Below are 19,361 nucleotides of genomic sequence, written 5' to 3' on the forward strand. Positions count from 1 at the left end.
ATTTTATTATGTAAATAGAGATAGACCTTTGCATGACTGGGGACTGAGTCCCGGCATAGCGTTTTGTATTATATCAACTATATGAGCGAATGAAGAACATCAATAATTCAATATGCATTCTCAGTCCTGGAGCCTACCCATGTTCAACTATAATAATAACAAAATGGCCCATCCAGCGTATCCATCAAATCCCGGAATTTCACCGGCTCGGCCGCAAATCCAAAATCAATCATCTCGTCCAAGGTCATATTCGCCGATGGGGGAGTGTCTACAATCGTGTGCGTGCCCCAGATGGCATGTCTTCTCCTGTCCGGGTCCAACCCTTGCCAGATGGTCCACACTCGATCGATCTGTGCATGATGCAGATAAAACATTGGATCTCCGGGACTACCAGCTGCGTCGCCCATGACCATACCAACCCCGACGTGACCGCCGCGATGAACGCCATATGGCACAGATGGCATAGGAAACCGTGGATCTTTCTGCATCACGGCCTGGAACCACTCAATGGTGTCGTATGAAAGAATCAGCTCCGTGATGTGACGAAAGGTCACGGAAGATCGTGTAACAGTTGGGTTGATATCTCGTTTGAGGCAGTGTGGATGATGCTCGAAGCGGTAGTTCACTGGCGTTTGGCCCGCGCCATCAATAGGGCCCATGTTGATGGTGTAGTTCGAAAAGGGACCCGCATAAACACATCCTCCGCCAGTGCCGACGGGGAGGTACTCATGGATTGAGGGCCAGTATGGCGGTTCCCTGTTCGGGATAAATTCCCCGTTCGATCCCATGCTGTATGCGTCGCCATTGAACAGAACGGACAGTTGAGGATCCTCCGCGTCCAAGCCCCACTCCCAGTAAGGGAGGGATCCGGTATACTGGCATTTTGATTTGAGATCTTGTTCGAACGTGTGGATAAAGTAGCGATGCCAGGCAAGGAAATCCGCCTGTAGAGCTTGTTAGACAGCTGTGTATCTGGATTTGATATCCGTGGGAAAGATTCCAATCTTACAGTCATATGGATAACACTTGTTAGATTGATGTGTGTGGCCAGAAATTCGTCATAACGTGTCTTCACCCCAGGATAAGTCTGGCGAAGATCGTCTGACAGGGTGGTTGGAATGCTCTGCAGGCACCGAACAGCGTCGGTAAACTGCAGTCTTTCCTCTGGGCTCAGTTCACGCCTACTAACTGGTTAAATCTCGTATTTTAACAGGGGAAACATATCGACCACTGTTAGGTATACCATTCTTTGCGTATATGGGCATCCTCAGGCCGGCAACCACTCGCTCTAATCCTCTTGATATTTTCAGTTGCTGTATTGGCAAGCTGATGGAGAGCGATGCCTTGGTCAACTTGATCAGGTGAGAAATCATGGATGGTTATGGCTAGTATAGCTAGCGGTCCCCAGGCTAACCAAGCGAGCACAGATATGTACAGATGCATTTTGGACTGTGACTTTCCTTCGGACTGAGAATGGCAAAGAATATTGAAGTTGAATCTCATCCATCCCTTGTTTTGGAGGTTGCAACAACCTTGCAGATGACAAATCATCAGACAGCGTGACACTGCAGAATTCCTGCATAAATAAGATATCCAGATAGCCGCATTTAGCACCACCATCCAAACACTATTTTCCTGCAGCTAATCCCCACCAGTGGTGTCCTGATTGGTGTCCTGGAGTGATATCTCCGGTCCATATTAAACCCAAGAGCTAAATACGAATCCGCCAATGCCACTTATAATCGAGACAGGCCCATCGTGCGGTCATAAAAAGGAACATGGAGAACAGAAGGACACAGCCCAACCAGATCACCACAATCCGCGAGCCCACTTTCTCCAACATTTCACCTCCGATCGGAATACAGATCAATGTACTAACCCTGTCAGTATGGTATCGACACAACCTTGTAGCCGAGATGATACTCACGCGAAGCTCACTAGACAGTAGCATGTCCCAAATCTCATCCCGATCTCTTTGGCATTGGACACTTGCCGAATACAGACGGGGGCAAGACTAATGAACGATCCGGAACAGAGACCATAGATGGCGCTGAAGATATACAAGGCCGATAGGTGACTGCTGAAGGGGTATAGGATTACGAACATCGTCACAACAGCAGACAGAATCAAAATAATGAGTACATTCAAGCGACCGTATCGATCGGCGACCCGGCCGGCAAGAAGTCGCCCGACTAAGGAGCATCTACAACTCCGGTCAGAAGGGGAACCGGATGAACATATGTCAATTCCGCGGGGAGACATACACATTGAGCACCACTAGTGTGTACACACTCGCACTGGTATTGAAGCCTTGCTTCGTCACGTACGTAGGAAATAGACCGATGAGGGCAAACACCTCCAATTCAAGCGCTGCGCCGGTTAACGATGCAAATCACAACCACCAAGAGGTCGCGAGAAACCTACCAAAGATCCCGCAGCTTAACAAGGTGAAGCGAGAGTCCTTGAAACATCGGATATCGATCGCCGCCTTCAGCTGTCCCTTGGGGAGGCGAGACTTGACGAGGAATGAGGCGAGTCCGCACAGCACGAGAATCACCAACGCTAGGATACGCATGCCCCACTGGAAGCCCAGGTTGGCAAAGGCGCCCTTCAGGATAAACGGGAACACCACGCCGCCCAGACCTGCGCCCGCCATGGCCGTTCCAATCGCCATGCCGGCGCGCGCCTGGAACCAGTGTGGGACACAGGACATCCCGATGGTGCTCGTGAACGCTCCCCCGATGCCGGCCATAATGCCAAAGCAGATGATGAAATGCCAATACTGAGTGCACTCCGCCGTTAGGAACAGACTCAGGACATAGAAGGCCGACCCGGCGGCGACCAGCTCTCTCGGGCCGTAGGTGTCGAACAAGGGGCCCACGAAGACCCCCAGGCCCAGCGAAACAAAGACAAACAGTCCGGAGATCCAACCCACATTCTGGCTCGAGTAGTTCGCCAGCTGGTGGGATTCCAGGTAGGATTGCAACACCCCGACCGAGTTCATCAGGCCATACGACGACATCAGCAGCAAGAAGGAACCCAAGACCACGAGCCAGGAGCGATAGCCCCCATCTGGAAAGCTGTCTGCATCAGCAGTTGACTCTTCCAGCACGGTATGATTGTCTTCTACTTGGAAGTCATCCACCGGTCGGCGGGGCTCACTGGCACCGACCGCGGGATGGTTAATTTCCACTCCGGAAGAGACAAAAAGCCTTCCCTGTTCCGATGTAGCCATGGTTGAGAGCAAGTAGGACGTGTGGGAGGTCGTCCTGAAAATGATATGAGAATTTATGAAGGTGTCAGACGGGGTGGGGCGTTAAAAAACAAGTCATCAAGAGGAATCGGCCAGGGAAATTCCTTCCAAATCCGTCCAGTCGGAGTCGGCCTCCAATTCCGTGGCTTATCGGCTCGATGGTCCGCAGGTCCTTTGGAAGAAGAAGGATGAGTCAAAGGATATGATTCTAGACCTCTAGAGATCGTCGTCCAGGTCATACTGGAATTGCAGCTGGCGCACATCTCCCATCCACCCTTCCTCCTCTTGGCACCGAGCCCTTAGACCCAATTCATGATAACTATTCCATATCCGCGAGCCCAATCGTGCGTCCAAAGTCTGATCCTCCTCTCGGACTTCGGGGAGTTCGCAACAGTTATGAGTGCTGCAGGAAGAGATCAGGATGTCAGTATCGACGACAAAATCCCCCAAGCGCTCGAGATGGCGCACGATTGCCCGGTCGGACGCATCGCGACCCCACCAAGTAATTCTTGGCGCTTCAAAGACGCTTAATCCGAGTTGTGGCGCAAAAAAGAGATGCTCGAACAGCGTTTCCATGCGTAGGCCATCTTTCGTTTTGCTAGGATCTCCCTATAAAAAAATACCTGGATTAGCCTCGTGACCGTTGTCAGACATTCCCTCACGCACGCACTGGAACCTCATAGTATAGATAGACGCCAAAGGCGCCGTAGAAAGAATGCCACCGCGCTAGCTTAAAGACCGGGGGCTGTTGCAGCAGCATTCGACGCCAACTGGCCTCTCGTCGAAGAAAGGCCGTTTGCGTTTCTGGGTATTTGGCCATGCGGCAGGTTGAAAGGCACTCGCCATCTCGATATTCGGGGAATGTCATATTTGTCGACGCGTCAAAAACGAATGGGAATGCTTCGACCAAGAGTGGATTCGAAACTTTGCGACCGGAGGAATCACCGGTGCCAGGCATGAAAAACAGAGCCCTCTGCAATGCCGGTGAGTCCTGGATCAGAGTGCGCCATGCCCGACAGGTTCTTTGGGCGGACATCAAGAGCGTCCGAAGGTCCAGTTGCAACAGAATCAACTCGAGTACTTCGGGAGTGGACAGAGTCCGGTGAACCGCTAGTCGAGCAGCAGTGGCCATTTTATATGGTCTAGACGTGTGTTCGGGGTGATTCAACCGGGGGTCTCTGGGGCATCGATGGGGGTTATTTAACAACTGCCACCTTACTCGAATGGTATAAGAACAAGAAGACCGTGCTCATGTGGGTCTTCGAAACACGAATGAAATCAGGTGAACAGGTAAAAGACGGGATGCTCAAGTCATCTCAGCGCCGATTCATATTGATCTTCAATCAATGAAGATGAGGGCAAGTAGGCACTGATTCGTTTAAAAGAACGCGAGCCTTTCACAACTAAAGTGAGTCCTATACATCCCTGTGCTTGCCAATTGTATTGTATCATAGTCTGCTGGAATGTTTCACCACAAGTAAACCTTCATCTATCATACCGTCACTATATCGTCTTAGACGGTAGGATTGCTCACTATGAAGAAAGGACTAAGATTGATGTCCATTTCAGGGCCGTCTTTGATGTCTGAAACTGTGATACTGGTTACGAACTGCTATTTGAAAGAGTTTTGCGTTGGAAAGGTAAAGCTGAAGGCCGGAAGACTGGGTAACGGAGCAACAGATAGTTAATCCTGAGCTCCAATGTGAGATATCATCAACGGCCTTGCCGGCATCATTGCGCTTCGGGTTTCTGTATTGAGCTGCTCAGCGTGTCCTCAGCTATACACTAAAACTATTGTAATATTCAACACGAAGAAACGCCTCATCTAGCTTGATATCCTGAACGAGATTCACAGTCCCAATGGCCAGCGAAAAGCGTTTTATCCCGAGTGTTCTACAGAGGACTGGCTGAATAGCCTCAAGTTCCCCAACGGAATAATCAACAGTGCCATGGACATATCGCGCCACTGGGGTATGTACATACATCCGTCACTTGGCCTTTCATCCTTATGGTAACTCACCTTTTGCTATCGGATCACTACATTGGTTAAACCCCTTGAGCCCTAATGTGCCCTGCTAATGTATCTTCCGGTGCTCTCTTCCTATAAGAGGAAGATTCTTGACCCCTTTGGCCTGCTCAGGAATTGGCCTACAGTCGATCAGACCAAGTTGAATAAGCACACGTGCTTGATCCCAGTATCATTGCGCTCCCACTGAGGAATTTTTGGAATTTACTGACAGCCTATCTGCCGTTATGTGCCTTTGCGAGGACGCAACTATCCAACAATAATACACATTGCATTGATCAAACAGCCCCATTTGTGTGTACGGGACAGAAATGTCAGACGAAATGAGGGATGGACCGTAGCTGCTCTCTGTACACAAAGAACAAAACAACACAACCTAAGGACCCTCCTCGACGAAGTTCTAACTAGGCACAGCCACCGCGGTCAATTTCTGTACCTCCACAAGTTATCAGACTCCGCCACGCTCCCAAGCAACAGCTGTACCCACACTATGCTTGGCAGGTATAGAGACCCCAATCACATCTGCATATTGTCTTCGCACAGGTACCGTTTCGGACTGTAATGAACTTGTTGTCAAGATAGTGGCACAGCCAAGAAATGCATGTTTCATGAAGCAATCCTCTCCCTAATTACCTCACAGATGGCTTTTGATGCCCCTCCTAATACTTATACTGGATGGTGGTCCTGATACCACAAAGGATCGACCAGATTAACCCATTGATAAACCAAGACTCAACTCACACATTATGACTATTGATCAAATGCATATTGAACAACGGGGTGAGGAAATTCTCAATGTTTTCAGCACTGCTTTTGAAGCTCTCCTAGCTGCCGACCCGGCTGCCTTCGAGGTCAAATTCCGGAAGATGGCTGCCTCTGCATTTGCCTTCTACCGCGGCAGTGCCTGTCTGTTTTACCACGACTTGACACAAAACAAGCATGACGACCAATATCTGGACGACCAAACCAGTCGGATTTGGATCCACGGCGACTTGCACGCAGAGAACTTTGGCACATACATGGACTCCGAAGGCAGATTGATATTCAATGTCAACGACTTCGACGAAGCATACATTGGCCCTTTTACTTTTGATGTCAAGCGTTTGGCTGCGTCGATTGCCTTGATTGGGTACGCAAAGGCCCTGAGTGATGAACAGATTACCACCCTTGTCCGAGCATTCGCTACCTCCTACTGCAAGCAAATACGTACACTGGCTGCCAATGATACCACAGAGGAGGAATTACGTTTCACCATAGACACAGCAAAGGGTCCACTCCTTGAAGCATTACGCTCAGCTCGTACGCAGACCCGGTTCGGGTTACTGGATTCTATGACGGAAATCCGTGATTCGGAACGACGGTTCATTCGAGGCGGCGGTGCTGTCGAGCTCAACGACGAAACGAGGGACAAGATTGGAGCCGCCTTCAACGGATATCTGAAAACGCTTCCGGAACCAAGGAACAACCGTCCTGCCTCCTGCCAGGTCAAAGACATCATCGGCCGTCGGGGTGTCGGTATCGGTTCCGCTGGCCTTCCGTCGTACAACATTCTGCTTGAAGGAAATACCGAGGCTTTGGAAAACGATGTCGTGATTTATCTCAAGCAGTCGCAGGCTTCCGCTGTCTCTCGCCATGTCACCAACAGTGCAGCCCGGGACTACTTTATCCACGAGGGTCATCGGACGGTGATGTCGCAGCGTGCTCTCCAGGCCCATGCTGATCCATGGCTCGGGTGGACTGAGATGGATGGAGCAGGCTTACTGGTAGCTGAGGTTTCTCCCTATGCGGTAGACCTTGCCTGGTCAGACATCAATGACCCAGAGCAAATGATCGCGGTCGTTACCGATCTGGGCCGGGCTACGGCAATGATGCATGCAGCTGGGGACGATGAAAGCAGTCACTCAACCCTGGTCCAATTCTCTACAGAAAAGGCCATTGATACTGCCATTGGGGTAGATGGGGAGGGATTCTCGCAATTTGTGGTCGACTTCGCGCATACTTATAGTGCTCAGGTGCGACGGGACCACCAGATCTTTGTTGATTTGTTCCGCAACGGCCGCATCCAGGGGCTGTCTGTCAATGGCCTCAATTAACTTCGTGCGCCTAGATGCCACATACCGACCTCAATAATTTCCATCCTCGGTTCAACTGGCAAAGCCGTGATAGAAAAGCGCAGCGAGCTGCTGTTCACAGACTATGGAGGACAATTTGAAAAGTTCTAGACGTCACAAATGAAAGATCAATATGTATTTTTTTGAATTAGAAATTTTATTTAAATCAAATACTCTTGATACTACAGATAATCTATTAAATAAATTAATTCCTGGGTATCTATTTATATGTAAGGAGGCAGAATGGCCATATATCCCGAATATAGCCAGTAGACCCCAAGGTCACATCAACCTACACGTATGGACGCACCGCACCTCCTGGGATATGCTTTGGATGTAGAGACAGACTTTGAAAGAAAAGCAGCAGCGTACCAGCAACGGAAGTCAGGAAAATCAGCTCCACCAGAGTCGACTAAACTCAATATAGAACTGCGTCTAATGGCAGCCGCGATGTTGCAGCACATCCACATGAGGTTCGATCCTCGTCTCAAACAAGTAATCAACAGGATGAAATCTGGGTGACAGTGGACTATCATGCTCTCTCCACGTTCGCCAGTCATGAACCCAACACCCACAGCCCCAATTATATACCGGCCAGGCCTATTTTACCTGTTTCGCTCCCTCTCCTTTGCTCACTACAAGAGTTGATATCGGACAATCATAGAGAGCATACTCGAGATGACGACCCAGAAGCTGACCTTTCCGTCTTTTCCGGGCGACTTGCCACCAATATTGTTACAGATAACTCCACAGCCCACTGAGCCGTTAGTACAACAATGTCAACTTGAGCCCGTTAAGCACCTTGCAGTTTCGGGTGTCCACCGAACCTCGCGGAGGAATATATCGCCTGTATGAACTGTCCTACCACTTCTGTGTCGCTGTCTCTGACTTACAAACCACAGGCAAGGAAACGTTATCTTTCCTCCACACATGAGGATCAGATAGTGAGTAATGTCATCCGTCGGCACTCCAGTGCGATACCTTCCCACCATTCGTGCAGTCCCCTGGATCAGTCAACACCGTTCAATGGCGGCGCAAAGAGCTTGGAGGGCAAAACGACACTCCACATCTGCGCGAAGGGCTACACTACCATGCTTCAGTTTCTACTAGATCATGGCGCGGAGATCGACGCAACTAACTTCGTAGGCCGTACTGCCCTCTACTACGCGACGAGAGGACATACTGACTCGGTGTCGGTGTTCCTTGAGCAGGGCGCTGACACGGAGCTGACTGATGAGTTCGGGCAGACTCCATTGCATATCGCCGTGGAGCTGGGATATGAGGCGGTGGCGAGACCGTTGATTCGCGAAGGAGCTGATATCAATGCTCTCATCGCTAGTGGAATACAGCAGCAATCATAATCCTAATATTTAATGCGCGTAGAGCAGCTAACCAAGTACGATTACTCCGGCAAGTCGGTACGGGTGACAGTACATTTGCCACGAACAGAAAAATTTTTGAAGAACTATATTGTGATTATACATCACCTAAGGAGGATTTGAACTTTTCGAGTCTTTCTGTTTCCTTACCCATTTGGGAAGTTGATGGGAGTGGGTCCCGAAGAGTCCAAGACCCACACTTTCCAGAGCCCTATTTATATAAAGTTGGAATACCGTCTCCAGCCCATGGCCAGCATACCTTTCGCTACTTGATCAGATTCACATTTCACCAGCTTTGCCCGAGTTATCTCTTGTGTCTCAGACCAAGAACTGAACAATTTCACTTCAATAATTTCACTCCAATATATCGGCATGGGCAGCGCACAAATCGCACAGACCTTGCTGCAGTCGGCGCGTGTCGCCCCGGAAATCTTCCAGCTGCGTCCAGATTACCGCGCACTTTTGATGGTAGTGGAAGGAATCCCCCCAGGTCCTAGCGATGAGTCTAGTGAGGCCTTCCTCCAGGGAGCAGAGGCTACTGTGAAAGACCTGCTTTCAAAGTCGCCCGTGACGGAACTTCCACATATCGCCGCCTGGCGGGAGGCGTATAAGGCTTTCGGAGCCAAGCCCCAGAAAACACGCAACAGTCTAGAGGCGTTGACGCGTCGTGCAGCGACTAGCTTGCCACGGGTCAACCGGTTAACCGATATATACAATGCAATTTCGGTCAAGCATCAGATCCCCTTTGGAGGCGAAGACCTCGACAAGTACGACGGAGCGCCGTTTCTGGTGCGTGCCACGGGTCAGGAGCCGTTCCAGACCTTCTCTGGGGGAGAGCCCCAGACGGAACTGGCGGCACCTGGAGAGCCTATCTGGTGTGATAATACTGGCATTACATGTCGTCGCTGGAATTGGCGACAGGGCCCACGCACAGCGCTGACGGATGACACCACGCGTGTACTATTTATCCTGGATGCATTGCAGCCGCTTTCAGACGATGCTCTTCAGCAGGCTGCCGACGAACTGGCTTCGGCATTGAAAAGCTTATCTCCCGAAGTACAGACATCACAACGAATTATTGACTCTTCTTCTGCTTGAGCTCGACTGAGCAGTTCTGACATATTCTATGGAAATGCGTGCCAAGAGGCATTGTTACATTGGCTTACGAGCATGATGCTAGCGTCTGTGATAGGAATCATCCTCGGTTCCTGGTGGTAGCGGTGGTCGCAGCCTTATACAAGAGGAATCCAGGATAGCGACAATCATTCTACCATACCACTCTAGGCGGGTCCAAAGCAATCTGCGTTGGAGGGATGTTTATGTATAGACAGGTTATGCGACCCTGTGCATCTCAACTATCATGCTACTTTGGTACAAATGGTGGCTTCCAAATGTTATTTTATATAGGGTCTGCATACGGCAAACCCTTGACGGTTCAGATAGATTTTAACTGGAGATAAGCTCTTTACATGATATATAAATTACAAACTCTCCTGCCTAGCAAGGGGAATGGACTATCGTGCTTAATGGCCTGCATTTGCCTTTTCCCCATGCACATTTATAATGGTCCCTCTACTCAGGTTAGCAGAAGCAGGTTCTTTCCCCTTTCTCAGGGCAGTCGAAGGCAGCTTATATTCTGTTAACATCTTATGACGAAGGTTCTGTAAACTGGTAATAGCAAGCGGTGTGGCCGAGATCTTTATCACTTTAGGGAGGATATATTTATAATACTATGTACATGCTCCGCAGAAAGATTGGTTGATATTTCGGCTTCACTGCACTATTATAGTTTATTTGTTTTAGTGATTCCCAGTAGCATTCATATTAACGATAGACATGAGGTTCTGGTAGCTTCTATAATCCTCTCCTTGCACGAAGGCTGTTCGGTTGGCATCCCAGTCGTGAGATGCATACCCGTATTTGTCAGACACATAGCAGTAGCAGAAGGGAAATCCTCTAGTGTCGGGTTCTATCTCAAGCTTTTTCCGCACCTGTGTGACAAGCGTTGGATCTGCCATGTTGTCCTCTAGATCGAGTAGATCCTCTTGATTATAGTCCCAATGCAAGGAAAAGGAGATGAGACGAGTCGGAGATTTCTGTGCCAGAGCACAAAGCAGTTCGCTCCAAGACATACCTTCACCACCTAAGCAGTCCCTGCAGCTGTAGCACTCTCGCAGCGAAATTGACTCTAACATACTAAGATGCCGGAGGAGGAAATCTTTCAACTCAAGGCACAGATAGATATTGCCGAGTGTGAGGCCTCGCAGCCGTGGCATGGTAGCCTTCCACAGGGATATATCATAAGCACGGGGTTGCCCTGCATCACCTAGCGGTGCAGACTCTTGGGGATCGAAACTGAATTCCTCGACAGATGTGAGGTGGTTGAAGAACCACGGGCCCAGACAGTCTGGGAATCCAAAGAAACCCTCATGGGTATTGAGCATCCAACCGGCACCGTTGTCCCATTGCTTCAGGGACATATTAAACCTCGTTAACTGCGAAAGAAAACCGTGGAATTCTCCGGTGGAGAATACCGATATCGGCACAATATTAAGTGCATGGATGGTGAGTGAGAGGGGGATTTGACCTCCCGCCCAGCGTTGAGAACTGTAGCTAGACAGGATGGCGCGGAAACTTGCCGCCATCAGTCCCCGCCAGGCATTCTTTCCTTCCTCGACCACAGCTGCTTGGGGATCATCATTGAACTCTGAGCACCAAAGATTTTCCATGAGCTTCTCGTAGTCAAAGGGAAACTCGATGCTGAGGGTTTGGAGACCCGTGAAAGAGGTGAGGTTGGAAAGAACGGTGTCGACCTCTAGCGGATAGATATCCTCGACTGGTAAATCTTGCTCCTCTGTGGAAGGGCTAGTGAGCTTAACCGTGATATTGCACGTTGTGAGGGTGTCAATAACGGGCTTTTCACACACCTGGTTCACAGTTGGCGATGTAATGCAATTCCTTGATGTACCCAGAGAAGTTGCCATCGGCGATAGCCTTTATAGACAAGGCACTCTTGGCCGTGTTACTTAGATATACGACCGCAAATATACGCGGAGCCAGAAGGTTGCGAAGCCATGCACAAGTGCTACTCAGATTGATTACATCACGGAGGTACAAGGAACACTTGGCGCGACTTCTGCCCTCGTCCTGGTCCTCTTCCTCAGCGTCACAAAGGATGTCAATTATCATGTACCATATCTCTACCACCATAAACGGTGGGGGACTGGGACGCAGCTCCTCTGTTCCGGGTGAAAGCATCATCGTGCGTTGTTCTGAGAAAGCCGAAGCACCACCAGGTCAAATTTATATTGATTTCCCAGCCGGAGGGGGAGGTCAAGGCTTCAAGGCAGCAACGCGGGTGGAGCCTGGGGCCAAGAAAATTTCAATCAGAAGGATCCATACATAGTCGACCGTCCAATTTACAGCACAATAAGAGACATTTGCGGTTTCCTAACTTTTATTGCTAATTATTTTACAGTATTACTAGAGAAACTAGAACCGCTTAACTCGCACCACCTGACCCAGAAATAGAGTCACACACCACACATCGAAACACCACACAGCGTAATTTGGCGCCCCTTATTATATAGTAGAAGCAAAGCAAGGATGGGTATCATGACGGGCGGCCTCAAGATTTCTTCAGGCTGATCTTCCGTACCCTAAATAGATAATAGAGGGTGATCGCCCCAATGATGTTGAACACAAAATACGCCCAGAAAATGCCGTAGTTTCTCCAGCGATCCTCCCAGTAGATCCACCGCTGGGCAAGGTATTGGTCCGCAGAGTCCATGGCGCAGTACTCGCAACCGGACGTTGCGTTCTTGTTATACAACTGGCCGCCAGCTAAATCGAGATATTTGCTCATATAGTCACCACAGGTTTGGCCGTCGGGGGGATCAAAAACACTGAGTTCCGTCGAGCTACATTGCACAGGACGACCATGCAGGGCCGTGCTTCCAATGCCTCCGATGTAGTATGTGAATGGGGACACGCGGTACATGAAGATCCAGAACCCGGGGAGGGCCGGGGGTGGCTGCATGACACCACTGAAAACGAACGAGAGACCAAACATGAGTGTGGCAATCATGGAGGCCAGTGCCGGCTCCCCGACCGCACAAACCACGAATTGGGCCATGCTCGCGCTATAGATGAAAAACTGCACGATAAAGAGCATGATCAGAGCGCGGCGCTCGGAGTCTTGGTTGGCGCCAAAGACAGACCAGTAGAATGAGGCCCAGGAGCAAACGCCCAGTCCAAATTGGAAGGGGATTTCGACGATCATCTGAGAAAGGATGAAGACCTTCCAGGAGTAGACTCGGGACGGTCGCTCACGGACTTCATAGAGGGCACGCTGGGCAACGAACTTAGGCATGATCTGGTTCACCAAGGTGTTGAAGATCGTACACAGCAAGAAAATACTGAAAAGAGAGTTTTGGAAGCCTTGCTGCGTGTTGTCAGTCTGCCAGAAGGAGAACCCGATGAAAAGACCGGATACAATGCCCAGAATAAACTTTGAGAAAATATACTCCGGTTGTCTCAAGTATTGCTGAAACACACGGCGAAGAACATGATAGAGCTGACTGTGTAATGGCATTGCGAATTCATCGTTGCTCCCTGCATCCTCGGTAGAGTATGTGGAATCACTTCCTCCGGTGAAATGCAATCGATCAAGCTCCTCAAGTACGTCTTTATGCTCAGGGCTCTCGTTCCACACTTTCACCCAGTCTGGCGCGTTCTTATCCACATCACCGGAAACTGTCTCAAGGATATACTCCGCTGGGTTTTCATGCTCCTTGCAGATTCGGCCGCCGTTTCGCTCGAAGTAGTTTAGCAGAATGCGGGAGTCCTTGCCAATATCACCGAAATAGACTGTCTTGCCCCCTTTCGCTAGGAACAACAAGCGGTCAAAGGTTTGGAACAACATGGCACTGGGTTGGTGGATCGTTGCCAATACCGCCTGGCCTTGGCTGGCGAGTTTCTTGAGAAACGCGCAGATGGTCCATGAGCTCTGAGAGTCTAAGCCACTGGTGGGCTCATCGAGGAAGACCAAAAGGGTTGGCTTAGCAGCGAGCTCGACCCCGATGCTCAATAGCTTTCGCTGCTCCACATTCAACCCTTCACCTAGTCTACCAACGACTGCCTCAGCATAGTCCTCCATTCCCAAGACTTGAATTACCTGCTCGACATAATCATACTTTTCCTGTTGAGAGACCGATCGAGGTTGACGGAGCATAGCACTAAAGCGGAGAGCCTCCCGCACGGTAGTGGTCTCAAGATGGAGATCCTGTTGCTGGACATAACCAGTTCGACGGGGGAAATTCGCAGCTAGCCCCTTTCCATTCACAAAGATGTCTCCTGTCACGACGCCAATCGAGACTCGCTGGGCAAGTACATCCAGCAGAGTAGTCTTTCCTGCACCAGAAACCCCCATCAAAGCTGTCAACGTCCCAGGCTTGACCCATCCATTCACGTTATCGAGCAGACGCCGGGTTCCATCCTTGACCGGAATGTCATAGCAAACTGATTTCCAGGACAGGATATCCTTCTGCTCGGGAAGGCGGATAGAATCTGCATCAGCCCTAACCTCCGCTGTAGGGTTTGTCTTCTCCACCTCAATACCGTTGCCGTCTTGCAGGTAGCTAGGAGCATGACCAGGTCGAAATACCAATGCTTCGGCTTTGGACTTGTCTGCCGATATAAATTCCGTTGCAGTGAGGTAAAGTACGTGAAAGAAGATCAGGAATGCGATCAGGATACCAAAGTTTCGCCACAAGTGCGAGTAGGAATATTGGTAGTTCTGCTCAATGAAAGCGTCCCCAGAGACAAACCGTTCACCGGCAACTGCACCGACGACCGAGCAAATAAAAGATGTGCCTGTGCCATAAGACGGGATGTAGGAAGCGCATTCGAAATTCCGGCCATGGAATTCATTGGAAACGAGAGCTTCAAATGCATAGTAAACAGGGTTAATCCAGCGGATCCATGAGAGCCATGGATGCATATAGGGCTGTGGCAACGTGAATCCCGTGTAGACTACAATACATAGAACCAGGATACCTGCAAGCGCCATGGCCTGTCCCACAGTCTGGGTCAAAGAAGCCAAGCTGCGAAACATTCCTGACATGGTGAGAACGGTGCATATCAGAAGTAGATAGAAGATGAAGAACTGAGACGGCTCCCGACGTAGGTTGGCTAAGAAGTAGAGGATGATACTGAACACGGAACAGCGAAGGATTTTGATCGGCAGATCAACCAAGGCACTCGCCAAGGCTTCAGTGAATGGATGCACAAAGGCATAGGCCGCCTGCTTTTCCACGATGGGCCGCTGGGCGTACAATTGCATAATTTCGCCAATAGTGATCAAAGCGTTCATAAGAACCGAGAAATATAGGACAGCGCCTTTCTGAAAGAATGCATTGCTGGAATTGGGGGAGTTGTAGAAGACGGATCCAATGATCAGGGATAGGATGGTTTGGACAACAACTGTCGACATCGCTGTGGGCAAATCGTTGCGCAAACGCTGATAGGCTCGCCGGACACAGAGGCGTATTTGCATCGGAATCGACAGGAGATATGGACTGTTCGTTCGCGTATGGCGGGCTTGCTTTTCCTCGTGGACCTGCCGCAGAATTTGAGCGGCTTCACCATTTGGAGCGTGTTCCTGCACATAGTTGCCAATTTCCATGCGAAGCTTCTGATATTCCAAGCTGCGCTTCCAATACTCCGAGAATTCCTTCGCACTCCGAGGCACCTTGTCCTCCATGCCCGGCCGGGCCTTTCGTTCCTGGGGGTTGGTAATGGCGGTTAAAAAGTCCGGGCTCACCTGCTTCTCCGGTCGTTCCCAGCCCATCCGCTGGAAATATTCCACCGCCGCGTCACACGGCCCAAAATAGATCTCATACCCCTCGTAGAGGACCACGACCTTTTCAAAGAGGTCGTACATTGACTGGGACGCCTGGTATGCAGCCACAGCATGGCAGGAGTTACTCATATCGGCGGACAGGCGCAAAGCCCTCACAAACTTCAGGGCTGATGCAGCATCTAGGCCTCTGGTGCTGTTGTCCCAAGCACCTATCCGACAGTTCGACAGGAACATTTCAGCGATACTGACCCGTTTGCGTTCACCCCCGCTGACTCCCCGGATGAAGTTATCTCCAACCTTGGTGTTGACCGTATGCGAGAGGCCGTACACTGACATTACTACCTTGGTCATGGTATCCGCGAAATCCCTGCGAGTCATACCCTCGATCCGTCGTCGAGGCGCACGGGCATGGGCCGCGAACGAGAGGGTTTGGCCCACGGTGAGGTGTGGGAAATGCTCGTCAACCTCCTTGTTATAGGCAATTTCACCCCGATGGTGTTTAATCATATCCTCATACCCCACACCATTGTAGTGGATCGTGCTCTCCGGCTCTAGGGTCAGTCCCCCCATGCGACCACATATCGTCTTCAGCAAAGTCGAACATCCGCTTCCTGGTCGACCCAAGACGAGTAAAAGCTCTCCACCCTCGAGGAGACCATCAAAGCCCCGCAAAATTTGACGGCGAGGGACACTTTTTTGTCCTGCAATCGCTCTGGCGGCCGTGCGGAAAGGGATGGCGAACGTGGAGAGTACCGTCTCCTGATACTGGAGCGCCGATCCTGACCCAGAGACTTGAAGATCCTTGAAGACGACACCTTGCTGTGGTGGTTCAATGCCACACTCGTGCATCCGCCTCAGAACGAACTGGGCCCAACGACGGTGATTGAATTCGGGACTATTGGGATCGAGCTGGGGGTCATGTTTCCCATGAGTGGCCGAGAGGACTTGGCCCAGTCGGCTGGAAGCGATGCGAGACAGTGACTGACGCTCCTGATCCTCATCCGATGACAGCGACGAGGATGTGTCGGATAAGGTATCATCATCGTGTTCGGGATAAGTGTCGATCTGCGTCACCGGGTTGACGTCCGGGGCCATCTCGGACTTGGACGACATCCTAAAAAACCGGTCAGCAAGACAGTTTGATATTGGAGATGCTAATGATAGAGTTGAGCACCCACATCGGACGCAGAACACGGGACGACGCCTCTAACAGGCTTTGTTGATGACTATACTACTATACAGCGTAGTATGTATGTACACGGTAAAAGATGAGAGGCGTAGTTAAGGAGGGTGTTGTTCGTCGTCGTAGACCATGCAGAGTGAACGACTCAACATGATGAATGGGGTACCGTGGGCGGCGCATTATGAGTACCAGATCCTCTCTTTGCTTTCGGTACCTGAAATCCTGAATTCTGATACAGTGCGGATTTAACGTTATGCTTGATTCCCGGGCTCTGACGTTCCGGCCCACACGTGGACCGCAAACTATGAAAAATGTCGGCAACACGGCGTTTCGTAGGCGCCGACGTCTCGTCTCATTGGTGGACTTGATCGGAATCCGGCCCGTTTCCAGGCCGCCATCATCGGTGCCTGAGGTTTGAGGGGCGGAGATGACGACCTTAAATCCGACCGTCACGGAATTGGTCTCGTCCGTTGAGGCCTATGCATACACAGTACCCAGTATACTGCATTATCAGTATGACCACAGTGTATCCAGAGGATGATAATAGTGACGTAGAACAATTATACAGATTTGCAGGAGCGGTGCCGAATGACAGTTCATCGATTCCGTGCTCTGGATTCTCAGAACTTGAACTCTTCACATCATGATGTACTCCTACAGAGGCTAACATCAACTCTGATTATCGTTTCAAAGAACTGTCTCGGCACCAGGTGATGGGTAATTCATTTTTGGTAGGCGGTCGTTATGACCTCTCCCTCTCGAATACTGCCGTTAAACTCTGCCATAGCAGACCGCCTGTCCAACTAGGCTTAGTTACCCTTGTTCGATTGCTTTGATACCTGATCAGGCACTACTATCCGTAGTGCTAGACAAAATAGCGATCCGCGTAATTGCCTGGGGCTGAAATATATATATTTTGCAATTTCCTCCCATCCATCTACCACTCTACCTCCAAGTGTGAACGAACCATTCTGCAAAGCTACTATGAATGGGGTTTATCAATAAAGTTTTGCAATGCAATAGCTGTCCTAGGGGCGTGTAATCTGGGCGAAACGTACATGATTATATAATAATGCGAAATGAGCACGTCAGAAGAACAGGAAAAAACGGGGGAACCATTACCGACACGCAAAGATTCGATCAAGAGACTATCTCCGGCAAAAGAGAAAAGTACTGATACCTTTCAGCAAAGAATCAGTTTCGATTTTTCAGCTCAGTGGTGCTTACAGGGATAATATAGGATCCAGTGCGAGAAGGGCCCACTTGGATGCAAAAAGACATCGATCATATTCGACTCAAGGCAGCGTCTCAGCCGCAGCTGAAGGTTCAAGTTAAACCCAACACACCGAGGGAAGTCCGAGATCGTAGTGGCAAATCTTGGTTCATCGGCCCACTTTAATTGTAGGAAATAGCTTAACCCTATACAGTAAAACCCCGTTATAAGCAACCAATTCAGCAAGCCATTCAAATTGCTTATATCGGGGGATTGCTTATAGTGAAATTTCTATATAGACTAGTAGAAACCAGGATTTTAAGTAGTATGTGTATATTTTATTGTATATTTATTGGCCATTTTACATAGTGAAGAATACTCTGATAGTAGAATATTGTGTGGTAGAGAAATACATATAGTTTATCCGTAGTTGTTGATATGTTGTACAGGTAAGATTCTAAATTTAAAAACACTTCAAGATAGTGGAGCACGTGATTTTATATATATATATATTTTTAAAATATATATAATTGGTTCAAGGTATCCACTGTACTCCTCTACAAGAAATTTTGTATGGAGGATTGGGCAGAATGAAATTTCTCTGTATCGGGGGTTTAAGGAATTTTGTATGGTAGTCGATCTTAGACACCCAATCAAATTTGCTTATACCGCGTAGATTCCCTATATCGGGGTTGCTTATAGAGGGGTTTTACTGTAATAGCGCTTTTAATCAGTACGACAATTTCTTCACTCCTATTACTTATGACTGAAGGAAGGTTGTTCTAGCAATCACAATAATTGCTCAAGGCTGAACTCACTTGCCTTCCTGAAGGGTCACGACCTGCGAGATGTGGACTTTTTACGCTATGCGGTAGGTTAATATCCATGGACAAGTACGACACCATGGGTAGAAATGAAGATCCATCCAGAGTGAAAAGGTTATAGGAACTTAATGCCAAAGCAGGATCTTGCAAATACATCACTTACTACGGCCTTTGGGCTGGAATGTTGCAAGAAAACCTGTAAAAAGAAAACAAACTAGAACTGAGTTTCCTGAATGCGTACACAATTATTGCAAATTTTGATTGTATTCGTTCAGGATTTATGGCCCGACGCATTGCGTAGTTCTGTAAACTGCGCACGAAGTGCCACAGCTCCTCCATGCCAGCGTTATCCCGGTTGATAACCCCATTCGCATCTCTTAGTAATATTTACTTTCCCGCCGCGCTCGTGGACAGCTGGAGAGGTCACATTGTGTCTCAAACCCGATGCAAAGTGGTTATTGTGACAGCTCGAGTCTAACGGCCCCATTACCACCCCACTGGAGGCATTGT

At 49.5% G+C, this 19,361-nt stretch overlaps 8 protein-coding genes across 8 annotated transcripts; 3 read left to right on the forward strand and 5 right to left on the reverse strand.

Moving 5' to 3' along the window:
* Positions 1-143: 143 nt before the first annotated feature.
* BDV27DRAFT_140306 (tyrosinase family protein) lies at positions 144-1,443 on the reverse strand (the record flags this gene model as incomplete). Its single annotated transcript, XM_032069630.1, has 4 exons — positions 144-944; positions 1,010-1,181; positions 1,244-1,296; positions 1,354-1,443. The coding sequence occupies 4 exons, from the start codon at positions 1,441-1,443 to the stop codon at positions 144-146; spliced, it is 1,116 nt and encodes a 371-aa protein (XP_031933797.1).
* Positions 1,322-3,284, reverse strand: BDV27DRAFT_35971 (MCT family MFS transporter). Its single transcript, XM_032076435.1, has 4 exons — positions 2,425-3,284; positions 2,265-2,370; positions 1,928-2,203; positions 1,322-1,874 (listed from the first exon to the last, which is right to left on the reverse strand). Exons 1-4 carry the CDS (start codon positions 3,233-3,235, stop codon positions 1,712-1,714), a joined length of 1,356 nt encoding a protein of 451 aa, XP_031933798.1. The 5' UTR covers positions 3,236-3,284; the 3' UTR covers positions 1,322-1,711.
* Positions 3,285-3,469: 185 nt separating this feature from the next.
* BDV27DRAFT_151975 (uncharacterized protein) lies at positions 3,470-4,385 on the reverse strand (the record flags this gene model as incomplete). Its single annotated transcript, XM_032071460.1, has 2 exons — positions 3,470-3,862; positions 3,924-4,385. The coding sequence occupies 2 exons, from the start codon at positions 4,383-4,385 to the stop codon at positions 3,470-3,472; spliced, it is 855 nt and encodes a 284-aa protein (XP_031933799.1).
* A 1,640-nt stretch (positions 4,386-6,025) lies between these two features.
* On the forward strand, positions 6,026-7,372 carry BDV27DRAFT_167580 (DUF2252 domain-containing protein; the record flags this gene model as incomplete). Its single annotated transcript, XM_032074530.1, has 1 exon — positions 6,026-7,372. The coding sequence occupies one exon, from the start codon at positions 6,026-6,028 to the stop codon at positions 7,370-7,372; it is 1,347 nt and encodes a 448-aa protein (XP_031933800.1).
* A 696-nt stretch (positions 7,373-8,068) lies between these two features.
* BDV27DRAFT_151977 (ankyrin repeat domain-containing protein) lies at positions 8,069-8,751 on the forward strand (the record flags this gene model as incomplete). Its single annotated transcript, XM_032071461.1, has 2 exons — positions 8,069-8,239; positions 8,293-8,751. 2 exons carry the CDS (start codon positions 8,069-8,071, stop codon positions 8,749-8,751), a joined length of 630 nt encoding a protein of 209 aa, XP_031933801.1.
* A 390-nt stretch (positions 8,752-9,141) lies between these two features.
* On the forward strand, positions 9,142-10,195 carry BDV27DRAFT_167582 (B3/B4 domain-containing protein; the record flags this gene model as incomplete). The annotated part of the gene is made up of 1 exon (XM_032074531.1): positions 9,142-10,195. One exon carries the CDS (start codon positions 9,142-9,144, stop codon positions 9,865-9,867), a length of 726 nt encoding a protein of 241 aa, XP_031933802.1. The 3' UTR covers positions 9,868-10,195.
* Positions 10,196-10,568: 373 nt separating this feature from the next.
* BDV27DRAFT_151979 (uncharacterized protein) lies at positions 10,569-12,030 on the reverse strand (the record flags this gene model as incomplete). Its single annotated transcript, XM_032071462.1, has 2 exons — positions 10,569-11,623; positions 11,697-12,030. 2 exons carry the CDS (start codon positions 12,028-12,030, stop codon positions 10,569-10,571), a joined length of 1,389 nt encoding a protein of 462 aa, XP_031933803.1.
* Positions 12,031-12,363: 333 nt separating this feature from the next.
* Positions 12,364-16,726, reverse strand: BDV27DRAFT_167587 (ABC-2 type transporter-domain-containing protein; the record flags this gene model as incomplete). Its single annotated transcript, XM_032074532.1, has 2 exons — positions 12,364-16,540; positions 16,577-16,726. 2 exons carry the CDS (start codon positions 16,724-16,726, stop codon positions 12,398-12,400), a joined length of 4,293 nt encoding a protein of 1,430 aa, XP_031933804.1. The 3' UTR covers positions 12,364-12,397.
* Positions 16,727-19,361: the final 2,635 nt, after the last annotated feature.

Source organism: Aspergillus caelatus (assembly GCF_009193585.1).
Source record: "Aspergillus caelatus strain CBS 763.97 unplaced genomic scaffold BDV27scaffold_2, whole genome shotgun sequence".
NCBI classification, from domain to species: domain Eukaryota; kingdom Fungi; phylum Ascomycota; class Eurotiomycetes; order Eurotiales; family Aspergillaceae; genus Aspergillus; species Aspergillus caelatus.